This window comes from Xenopus laevis, chromosome 1L (genome assembly GCF_017654675.1).
Source record: "Xenopus laevis strain J_2021 chromosome 1L, Xenopus_laevis_v10.1, whole genome shotgun sequence".
Lineage (NCBI taxonomy): Eukaryota > Metazoa > Chordata > Amphibia > Anura > Pipidae > Xenopus > Xenopus laevis.
In genome coordinates, this window is record NC_054371.1 from 2,327,829 (window position 1) to 2,340,767 (window position 12,939).

General features: G+C 37.1%; 1 protein-coding gene across 1 annotated transcript; it reads left to right on the forward strand.

Moving 5' to 3' along the window:
* Positions 1 to 4,631: 4,631 nt before the first annotated feature.
* Positions 4,632 to 10,951, forward strand: LOC121401481 (vomeronasal type-2 receptor 26-like; the record flags this gene model as incomplete). Its single annotated transcript, XM_041586256.1, has 5 exons — positions 4,632 to 4,661; positions 5,126 to 5,926; positions 6,828 to 7,034; positions 9,332 to 9,455; positions 10,173 to 10,951. Coding segments are annotated over exons 1-5 (1,941 nt in total), but the record flags the coding sequence as incomplete, so codon positions are not given.
* Between the last annotated feature and the right edge of the window lie 1,988 nt (positions 10,952 to 12,939).

Below are 12,939 nucleotides of genomic sequence, written 5' to 3' on the forward strand. Positions count from 1 at the left end.
AGGTAAATTGTAGGGACCTGGATTAGGAGAGATAGCGCCTGCAGCAAGTAATAGTAAAAGAGAGAGTGAGTGAGGTGGGAGAAATATTTGAACTTCCTATGCCCATGTGAAGTAGTAGTTGAAGGAAGAAGATGCCTTTGGAAGCACCAAGATGAATGACATTAACAGGACTAGTAACATTCTACCAGTATATCTTTAATTAGGTCCTAGTTTCCTGAACACAAAGCCTGCCAGATCTTCTGCTGTGACTCCCTTATTGCTCCTCTTGTTAAATTCCTTTTCAGATCACTTTCCCAAATGGTGTATTAGGATATTGGGAGATCAGCCTGGGCCACTCATGGACACGGGGCATTATTGAGGTTTTTTTTTCAAGAGCATTAAAAATTCAAGTTTTTTTAGCCTCAATGAAACTGAATGGAACAATGTTATTCTTGCTGACATGATATATAAATGCAGCTTTGTTTATTTCTTCATCAAACCTAAAATCACAAGTTTTCAGAATAGAACAGAGCTCCCCCAGGTACCTGCGCTTAAATTCAGGATACAATGCAAAGTCTTTCTCTCTGTTCTCTATAAAATGAGGGTTGGATTATCCGGGCCCCGTACTCCTGACACTGATACTGACTGATGCTGCTACATTTGAACTTGTAGCTTATGTAAATATTTGATGAGAACAATTCCAGGACGCATGGCACCATGTTATTTGAAATTGTCTATCTGTATAATGCTCTTGTGGATGAGAACATGTGGCCCTAAAGTTCAGAGCATAAATGTTGCTTGTCAACTGGAAATGATAAAATCAATTAAGGAATATGAATATTTTCAGGAAGGAGACATCGTGATTGGTGGAATATTGACCATAAACACCCATGTCAGATTGTTTGACCACCAAGGCAACAGTTTTCACAGTCTATATTGTATGGAGTAAGTCATATCCTTCACCTGTAGGAAACACTCTGACCATGATGTACAAAAAATAACAAATAAGAACTATTTAGGGGAGCAGAAGGTGCATATACATTAGGATATACAGTAATACTGCAGTTTTTGTTGATCCACAATTTCAAATGATCAATTACCCACTGTTAGTGTAATTTAATAGCCTTTATATTTATGTATTTATATATTTCCATGAATACATTTCACTGATCTAACAGAATATATGCTGTGTCTTTCAGCTTTCATTTGTATTTTGACTGACAAAGGGGCCCTGGTGCTCTGAAAGCTTACACTCTATTTTAATTGTTAGTCAATACAGGTATCACTTCTACACTACTATTTGGTTAGAAAATGTCAAGTTCCTGCCTTGCTGAAAGCTGAAATTGTTCTCTTGCAGAGGCAGAAGAAATGATACTGCACATGTTCAAATTTTCAATTTTTTTCATATAAGGTTTCTCTTCTATAAAAATGATGGTAAGCTAGAGGGCTTTCCATCTGAAATCTCTAAATGTGAACCACAAACTACTGATGGTCTGTGGGTAGTAGAATAGAAGCTTATAGACATAGGGATAAGAACATTGGAACATAGAAAAGACTGGAAATGCCAAGGTAACACCTTTGCAAATAAAGTAGAATAGTGCAAATGTAACCTTGTTATATTTGTATTGGATAAGAAAAATATAATATTTACTAAATGTGAGCTGTTTGTTATATGGGGAATGTAACATGTATTGCCACTTTTCCTACAGTTCTTATCTCCAATCTGCCTTCCACTCTCCATATCTTCCACAATCTGCCTTCCACTCTCCCTTCCATTTCATTAGTTAATAGATAAAAGCAACAACAATGACTTCTAGGGAACGCAATGGAGTTTAGACATAGAGAAACACACAAAAGCTAGAACTTAACTAATCGTGATTGTTATGATTAATTCCCCAGAGCCATGCCTGCATTTTACCGACAATTTGTAGATTTTCGTTATTTTATTGAACAAACAAACAATGATTCCGTCTTGTTCCCCAACCTGACTCTTGGATATCATATATATGATTCTTGTGGGAATGCACAGCAGGCCGTGAAGAGTGTATTACAGATATTATCTGGTACCAGGGAGCCGGTTCCCAATTACTCCTGTGTGGGAAAGAGAAACATTGCTGGATTTATTGGGGATCTCACCTCAGAGACAACTATACCCATAGCCCAGATACTGACTCTGTATGGCTACGCACAGGTGAGAACATACATTGCTTCACACAGTCATTTACTGATATTTTGTTCAAAACATTTGCAGGTATTGCCAGCTCTAAGCTTTGGTCAACTGTCCTTAGAATTTTTAAGAATATTATTAATTAAAAAGGTACTTTTCTATGGGACAGGAGGGGAACATATTTTCTTACAAACAGCAGATCTAACTTGGTTAATGTGTCTTCATGGATGTAAGCTAAATAGGAATTGCTCCTGGAGAATGATTTGCTTATTTGGTGACAACCCCATAGACTTTGAAGTTTGGATTTCTTTTGGGATTCAGCTGTATTTTTCATGAGAGATTTGAGATTCCACTGAATTTCAATATAGTTATTGGTGCATGCCATATGTAAAAGTGAAGAGAATGAAACCCAGTTACTATTACCAATCAAAGAGGCTTTACAACAAGTTTTTGTTATTGAGGGGCTTCAATAATCGAGACATTGGCTGGATTAATGGCCAAGTAAGAAAACGTTAGAGGGTTTGTAAATATGCTAAATGGAACCTTTTTTTATACAGCTTCTTAGAATGATTCTAGTTTGGACCTGGTAATAATTTATAACACACAACTCATTTCTAGCATTTGCTTGACAAAGATTTAGTTAACAGACATCATAACATGGTCTTTATGTTGCAGAGACAATTCTACTAAAAATCTATATTTTAGTGGGGCTCATTTATAAACTTTGCGCAGCACAGAATGGTTTGCACAGTGAAAAGATTTGGCCTGTTATAGTTATAAAGCTGGATAATGGTGACATTTTCTTTGTACTGTGAATATCCGTAAGATCTTATTAAATATGGCATAATCGCATAATTGTGAATATTTATGTGAAAACTCTGTGTTTGAGTTATGTCACCAGTTTGGTGGCAGAGAAAATATTCACAAAAATGTTTTTCTCAATTTGCAAATTTCAGTTACTGTCAGCGCTTTTTCACACACAATGACCTCACATAGTGGCCTTGCGCAAACACCTGTCTAATTTGTGAGCCATTTGCTATAATTTGTGAGCCATTTGCTATTATTTGTGTGCAGTGTGAATTGGCAAGAAACGGAAAGATGGGCACAGCGGTGCAATATTTATGTGTTCAGGAAAAAACATGGGCAATACAAACATTTGCAAATAAATATGCGCTTGTCAAACTTTATAAATACCCTCCGGTGTCTTTTGCAAACTTTGCCACTATAAGGGCATCTCTGCAACATATTAACTAAAAACAACATATTAACTAAGAAGGGTTAACACATAAGGGAAATGGAATGTATTTAAAATGCTGCTTAATAAATATACGTCAGTATATTCCCCTTTTTAAGCAAGGAACGTCCAGTGCTTTTAACAAATCATGTTTTTCTCTTTTGTTTAAATAAAAATGTGCATTTAAGGCATTCATACCAGGAAAGCAGAAACATTTAAGTAGAAGCTTAAAAGAAAGCAACTAAAACAACTCACCACTATAAAATGATTTTTCATAAAACTTTCTTTATTTTCTTCTTTATTTTTTTCCTGTTTACTGTACTATAAAATCAGAGAGTCTGGGGTCCCACAAAAACTTATTTTGGTGCTCTGTTAGGTATAATAAATGACAAACAAAAATAAAGGGTAGAAATACTTTACGATTTTATAAATGATATTAGATGAGTGTAAAATTTATTCTTCAAATGTCAATGGCTTAAGTGAGCCAAAAGAAAGTCTCAAATCTTAGGCGAATGCAATAAAAAAGGAGTTAAAATAGTGCTCCTTCAAGAGACCCATTTTAAGGAAAACAGAAATCCTAATATATCATCATCACTATATAAATATATTTACACTATTATTAATAAAGACAAAAAATCTACAGGAGTCGATTCTACTTCATAAATATTTGCCATTTTCATTTATTGACTCCGTAAGAGATTCTGAAGGTAGATACAAAGCGATTAAAGGCAAGTTAGTCAATATATTGGTCACAATACAGTAGCTAATTTATATGCCCCAAACAAGGGACAATATACCTTCAATTATTTTCTTAAAGATCTGGAAGCCTCTCCTTCAATATTTCAACTCCTTAGGAATCAAAAGTAATTTCCTCAAACACACCCAAGAGGTGCACATTACTATTATCCTAAAACCTGATAAGGATCCCCATGAATATGGCAATTATAGACCAATCTCACTCATTAATAAAGACTCCGAAATATATGCAAAATGAATATCTAATACATTAATATTTTTTACCCCCCAAAAAATCCACCTAGAACAGACAGGTTTTGTGCCTAACAGAGAAGAAAAAGACACCACCACTAAGGTTATTTCTTTAATTCATTAATTCATGATGTAAAGAAAACGGGTATTTCAGTAATGATACTAACAACTAACACAGAAAAAGCCTTTGACAGGGTGTCTTGGAGCTTCCTAAAATATACATTAAAATGGGTTTGAATTAAAAGAACAACAATAAATAGAATCATGGCCCTCTATGACTCCCCCACTATGAAAGTGAGAGTCATGGCATATTGTTCCCCCAAATTAAAATACATAATGGCACCCACCAAGGATGCCCCCTGTCACCAATCCTTTTTGTCATGATAATGGGAACATTACTGAATACCATAAGAAACAACCTGGATAGAACAGGCCTTATAGTTAATAACAGAGAACATAAAGCAGCTGCATTCTCTGACCACCTGCTACTATTTTTCACATTTTGTATATTCATTGAATAATCCCATTTATTACACAGGTCTGAATATGTTGGCAGTCAAAAAAAAAATCTAATAAGAGGAACCCAGTGAACAGTTATGTTTTTAGACACAGGGCTTACGTTAAATACATGTCTGTAATGCCCATTTACAGTGCAACTGGGAAACTTTGAAAACTGCATGTTAAACACCAAGCCTCTCAGCATTTTCAACTGTAATATTCCATTTTAACTCAATTCCAATCTTTTTTCCTTTTCTCAGATCAGTTATGGTGCTTCGGACCCATTTCTAAGTGACAGATTCACCTTCCCATACTTCTTTAGGACAGTGCAAAGTGACCACCATTATTTCTCTCTTCTAACAGAGCTATTGAAGTATTTTGCTTGGACCTGGGTTGGCGTTATTAGAATAGATGATGAAAATGGAGACAGAGAATTTCAGCTTCTGACTAAATATTTCTCGGACAATGGAATATGTATTGAGTTCTCATCAAAGTTAAATACTAAGATAGACATATCCACAGATGTGCCCTATGTTGTTAAGCATAAGGAGATGCTCAAAAAATCTACCACCAGTGTAATTGTACTTTGTGGAACTGTTTCTACTGCAATAGCTGAAGAATTCAGAATGTTAAGTGATGTTCTCAGAAAGAAGATGTTAATCCTTCCTACTAATTGGGCAACCAATCACATGATGTATTATGCCATACACGTTTTTAATGGGAGTTTAGGATTAATACAGAAATCATGGTATGATCTAAATAGCCCCAAAGTGAAGGATTTCCTAGCGAGTATCCATCCTTCCAAATTCCCAAAAGATGTGTTGCTTGAAGATATTTGGAGGCTGAATTATTTTTGCTACTCAGCTAATGCAAATCTTTATGCTAATAGGGATAACTGCACAGAAGAAGAACGTTTTAAAGACTTTTGGAATTTTAACAATATGTTACACTCCCCCCGGGCGTACCTTGCAGTCAGTCTGCTCTCTCATGCAATTTACAAGATGTTTCTCAGTAAGCCAAGTCCCAAACACGACAAAACTTTGCATAATTACAAGTATCAGGTAAATAACATGAGATGAAGACAAAATAATGCTACTGCATCCACTGTTCCTCCATATATGAATGGTTCAAAGAAGCAGAGCAGTAGAAAACAGGGGTCCATATCTTTCGGGAACAGTTGCAGGTTTCATCATAAATATCAGATAGATGTGGTGGAGTTAGGACATATTATGTTAAAATGTTTTTGGGGACTTGCCTGATGATGAGGCAGCTGCAACTGCCAAACATATTTGATTTTGAATGGCAACAGATATGATACTATAGTATATATCTGGGTCCCCAGTCCTGTGTGCCTCTGTGTTACCTGCACTCCATGCCCTCCTTGATTACCAAGTGTCCAACAATGGCAAGCATGATGGGCAATGGGCAAAACAACATAATATGTTAAATAATTAATCAATTCTCTATCCATAGAGGTCTGACGATTTATTTCTGAATCAGGGAATTTTAACCTATGGTTCAGGACTCAAGATACATCACACAGTTATATATTTAATTTAATAAACAGCTCTATAGAGCATCTGGTAGAGGAAATCAAGTGGCCAGACATGGTGGCCCAGATTCCTGACTGTGTTACTCTGCCTGTTAACATAAGATATAGGGGAGAAGGTCCTCATGGTTAGTGCTGATGGTGCCATTTTGGAGAGGGATGGGGTTTGTTAGATGTCTCTGAAGGAGACTGATGTTGTATATGGCGGTTTGTTTTTCCTTTCAGAAGACCTCAATTCCTTATTTAGGGTTGGACACCCTGACCTTCCCAAATACATGTATTTTCTTAAGATATAAAAAAAAGTAAATGAAACAAGGTACAACTAGTAGTATCTGTGTTATTATTTATATTATATGAATAATGTAGGAACAAAGCTTTAGTATTAAGAAGATCTCAATCTGTGTCCTTAATAGTTACATCAGTACCTGAAAGCGCTTAGATATAATGTCCACGGAAGCTCTCCTTATACTTTTGATGAACATGGAGCATTTAAAAGCAAATACTGGATATATAACTATATCATTAAAGAAAAAGTAAAAGTGCAACATATTGAATTTAACCCACTGGCTTCATCAAAACAGAAACATTCTGCCTTGGGCATAAAATGGAAAACAGACCAGGTGAGTCTTTTCCATTAAAGGGTCTCAATTCTATACTATGGGGGTGGCAGTATTGTTCATTTAACATATCTCTTTAAGGGTAGGGTATAAATCTTGTACTGTTACTTTTGGATGTGAGAGTTTATTTCTGCCAATATTTAAAAAAAATTACATTTTCCCCTAGGAGACTAAAGACCTGATTTATGATTGTGAAGTGTGCAAAGCACAAAACCCCGCCATCTGCACCCCTCTTCACACTGCCTTCCTCTGTCTATAAAATGAATTGCCTCAGGTCTCTACTCAGGTCTCTACCTTGGAACTTCTGCCCCAGGTCATCATTTCTAACCCCTTACAATTTTCTCTGAGGGGATAGACAAGCAGAATGTTTATACATGTCTGCACAGTGACACATTGGGGATCAACACATATTTATTCCCAATTGGTTGCATTGCCTATGTTTTTTCCTGAACACTGAAATTTTTCACTGCTGTGCCCGTCTTTCTGTTTTTTGTGAATTTGCATTGCACATAAATATTTGCAAATGGCTCGTAAATGAGACAGGTGTTTGCATATTACATACCGTATATACTCGAGTATAAGCCGACCCGAATATAAGCCGAGGTACCTAATTTTACTTACGAAAACTGGGAAAACTTATTGACTCGAGTATAAGCCTAGACACAACTACAGCCCTGTCTCCCAGCAGCGCACATTCTGCCAAAGTGACCCCCCCAGCGATCAACAAAGTGACCCCCCACTTCTTTGCAAAGTTGATGGTGACAGAGAATTGCCAAACGGATTACTGTGTGCATTGTCCCACTGTCCCACTACCATGTGCAGAGGGTGCTGTTTAATATTGCCATCACTGTTAATCTTTCGTATAACCAACAGAGGGCGCTGTGTGGTATTGCCATCACTGTTAATCCTTCATATAACCAACAGAGGGCGCACTGTTATTCTTTCCTATAACCAACAGAGGGCATTGTGGGATATTGCAGTCTCTCCCCAAGTGAACTGTTGGTATAGGAATGATTAAAAGTGACTGCAATCTCAGCTACTGCCCGCTGACCCGAGTATAAGCCGAGGTAGACTTTTTCAGCACATTTTGGATGCTGAAAAACTCGGCTTATACTCGAGTATATACGGTACACTGAACTTATCCAGCTTTATAAATATACCATAAGCATGCACAGGGCATATATTTTGTTTATGTATTTATTATGTATAAACTCAGAAACTCAACTAACTTGAGTTACATGTAATGAGTTTAAAAAAACTATTGCTCTGGTTTATTTGGGTTTTTCTAAAAATGGACAGAGATGACAATAGTCTAGGTACTAATAAGAACAACAGTAACACTCTTTGTTATTTCCATGTAGAATTTAGATAAGGAAATTAGTATAGAGGACCCCCAGTTTAGGGTGGCCATACTAGCATCTGCTTTCCAGGGGCTGTTTTGGGTGATACATTTATAGACCTTGCACATGTTTCATCTGTAGAAACCAGACAATGAAGTATATTTGACCTTCTCATGATGTTGTTGAAGCTGAGAAGAGGACTATAAAGGTACACTATGTATAAAGGAGTTAACCCATTTTATCACAGTATTGCATCTTATCCACTATTAACAAATTCTTTTGAGAAGAGGGAAGATGAGAGAAGAAGATGAATAATTCTAGCAGCAAAATTTAATGCAACTGAAGATGGGAGAGATGGGAGTTTGGGAACACCAGTTAATCAGATCAGAGTTTGCATCCAGGGAAAGAACTAGGGGTAGGCAGAAGAGGTAACTGCCTAGGGAGCAATGATAGGGGGCAATGGGCAGCTACCTCTAAAATTGTCTTCTGCCTACCCCTACAATTTTCACACTTCTCAGTCTTACTCCCCTTCCTTCCCTCTGTCACCCACCTATCCGTCATTCTCCCCTTTCTCCTGTCACCCTCACCTCTCTCATTTCCCTGTGTCGAACTCCCCCTCCTTCGTAGTTTAGAGTGCATGCGTGGGGGCGCGAGGGGGTTGCCGGCCAGGTTCCCTCGGGTGTCCATCTTGCCTGGCATGGCCCTGCATGCATCTTAGCTTAGACAGATTTTGGCAATATTGCATAGTAACAAGAGTGTTCTTAATATCATAAGAGGAAGGAATAAAACCATGTCCAGTTTATAGGGTTAATAAGCATTCCATCAGTCTTAGGTGCTAAATTCAGATAGAAGTACAGTATATTTAACATAAATATAATCATTTCCATAATGTAATGAATTATATATATTCAGATGTGAATCAATAATTCAAAAAGAACTAAGAGTTTCTGTTCTTTTTAGATCCCTAGAGCTCAGTGTTCAGAAAACTGTATCCCGGGATTCAGAAAGGCCCCGATGCAAATTCCCCATGTCTGCTGCTATGATTGTGTCCAGTGTCCAGTTGGAGAAATGTCTAACACAACTGGTAAATAGAATAAAAGAATTAGGTTCAATGCTTCAGTCCGCATCCTCCATCACTTTTTTGCCTTCCCCATTTCCTTTATGGTTCTCACACACCACCACACAATGAAAAACGATTGTTTTTGTAAACACTCAGCCTTTTGCTGTAAAAGAAGACTTTCACCAAAGTGCTATTTGAGTTATACATTTTCTCTGTGAGTAACAGGAACACCAAAAAGAGCACTACTTATAAATCTATACAGTTTCATGGCAAGGGGCGATCCTGGCCCTCCGCCGCCTGAGGCAGCAGCAATTGCTGCTGCCCCCCCTCCCCCATGCAATTACCTTTATGCACCAGATGGGGTCCAGGGAGGTCCACGAGGGCAGCAGAGAGGGCCAGTAACTGTGCTCTCTGTGCTAGAAGAGCCAAATTTCCTCTTTGAAAAACAGAAATTTGGCTCTTAAATTACCAGGAGCGGCATTTTTGCTGCCCCTGGCACTTAGTGATGCGCTGCCACCTGAGACGACAGCCTCAACTTGCCTCATTGGTGAAGCACCCCTGTTCATGGCTACATGCACAGACTTCTTGTGTTTCTGAATTAGTGAAAATACTCCTTATTCCCTAGTAAATCAACGGCAACGTATCTTCTGCTTTGGCTTTCATGCTGAAAAACACATGTTCAGTCCAACTATCTAATTATACTTTGATTTGTAATTGAAGTGTGATTCTGCTTCTTTGCAGACAGTGAAAACTGCATCAGATGCCCAGATATGGAATGGCCCAATGAGAAGAGGAACCAGTGTATTGCTAAAACATTAGAATTTCTCTCTTACACTAATGATGTGATTTCTATGTTATTTTCATCCTTCTCAGTTCTATTTTTCCTTTTAACCCTGCTTATATTGGGGGTCTTTATTGAGCACTGTGATACCCCCATAGTGAAAGCCAACAACAGGAGCCTGAGCTTCCTCCTCCTTGTCTCCATCAAGCTGAGCTTCCTCAGTGTGTTTCTGTTCCTCGGTCGCCCTGTGGATATAACCTGCATGCTGCGTAACTTCACTTTTGGAATCACCTTCTCCATAGCTGTCTCTTCTCTCCTGGCCAAGACTATCATGGTTTGTGTTGCTTTCAAAGCCACCAAGCCAGGGAGCTCATGGAGAAAATGGGTGGGAGTCAAACTGTCCAATTCTGTCGTCTTGTTCTGCTCATCCATTCAAATAATAATCTGCATGACTTGGTTGTCCATTTCTCCTCCCTTTCAGGAACTGGACCTTCACACTTACCCTGGAACCATCATCATTCAGTGCAATGAGGGCTCAGCTATTGGCTTTTACTCAGTTATTGGGTATATGGGGCTTCTGGCAGCTGTTAGTTTTGTTTTAGCATTTTTAGCTCGGACATTACCGGACAGTTTTAATGAGGCCAAGTACATCACTTTCAGCATGTTGCTCTTCTGCAGTGTTTGGATCACAATGATCCCGGCCTATCTGAGCACCAAAGGCAAAAACACTGTGTGTGTGGAGATATTTGCCATACTCACCTCAAGTGCTGGACTTTTAGCCTCTATATTTCTGCCCAAATGTTATGTCATTTTATTTAAACCTGAAATTAACAAAAAATCCCTCTTACTTATTATCAAATTCTAATAATCTTAAAAACTCCAATATGTACTTTTAAAATAACAAATCTTAAACATCATTGTGTAAAAACATGAAAAAAGCAACAAATTCACATTATACCCATCATTTTCAATTTTTCAATTAGCCAAATCTCAAAAAAGTTGTGAAAACTTGACTTTCACAATAAATTGCCAGCTTTTAAAAGGTGAGCCTTTATATTTAAGTTTTTTTTTAGATTAATAAATTTAAAACTTTTCAGTATCAGAAACTCAAATTCATTATTTTTGCAGCAAAAAACTTGAATCCAAGTAAAAACTCAAATTCAGTTGGTAATAACTATTCCCCTTTGTGTGGGGTTGCATAGTCAATACCTTATGTGTAGTATAAAATGGTTTGTTTGATTAGGCGGTTCACCATTAAAGGGGACACGTCACCAAAAAAAATTATTCAAAATCCTATTTTATCACATTAGTCAAGCAAAATTAACTTTAATTACACTATATAAATTATTTGAATCTTGTTTCCTTCAGTCTGGGAATTCAAAATTATAACAAGCAGAAAGCAGCCATTTTGTGGACACTGTTTTTAAGGAAAGCCTTCCATCAGCACAGAATCTTGTTTGTGCACCAGAATGGGGGACCCAATGTCAATAACCATGCACTGGCTACACAATTAAATGGTGAAAATAATGGGGGAATGTGAGGAGAGCAGTGACATGTAGGAAGTGCTGAATGGAAAGTGAAAGGAATTGTCTGCCCAGGGCATAGAGGAGGGGCAGACAATATTTGATTGACAGCTGAGATGTTTACATGAGCTTACAATAGCTATGAATGCTTTAATAAAAAATAGAAATTGGATTTCATGTTTAATTTGAAAAGGACTTTTATTATACACATTTTTGTGTCTAGGTGACAGTTCCACTTTAAGTTAACATTTAGGGGCAGATTTATCAAGGGTCAAATTTAGAGATCATGGGAGTTTGTAAAAGTTTAGATAAACTCCCATGAACTTGAAATTCGAGTTAAAAAAAGGCAGAAATATATTTTTTTAAATTTGGGTGAATAGGATCTACTTTAAAATTTGAATCAAATTCTATTTGTGTTTTAAAATTCCATTCAAGTTTTTTCCTCTGAAAAAACTTGAATGTCAGGAGTACACCAAACCATTCCAAATTAATCCCAGGCTAAAACAGCAATTTGGCAGGTTTAAAGTGGCAAATAGTCAAATTTGAATTCTTAAAGTGCCAGTACATGATACATTTAAAAAATTTTAATTAAATTTTTTATAAAACTCAATCAAATTTTGTCTATTCCCTAGTCGAATTTCATTAAAAAAAACCTTGAAAATTCAAATTTGAAAATTCTAAATTTGAGCTCGAAATTTAAATTTGCAATTCAACCCTTGATACATCCACCCTTAGTATATTATAGAAAGCTATATTGTGAATGCTGTGTAGTTACTGTGATTAAATTACCATTGTGTCATGCAACTGAAAGAGACAGGATTTACTTGTGAGAGTCGCATGAATGGAACTGTGAAGTTTGTAAACCGAGGTAAAAATAAAAACCAAAGCAACATGGGATACGCAGTCCAGTGCAGCGAGGAGTCCACAGATCTATAAATTGGGGAGATGAAACTGCTCACCAGGTGATTGACTAAACATAAGAGGGCAACATCTCACCTGTCTTTTTACACCCAAAAATCAAGGGACACACCTTTGAAGATAACAATATTCACATTTTGGACAGAGAAGACCATTGGTCTGATTGAAGCATAAAACAATCCATTCATGTTAAAGTAAAGAAACCATCCTTAAACAGAGGAGGGGGGCTTCAACACCACCTGTCTGCTATATACAATGTCATTCTAACATCTTTACTTTTGCTTTA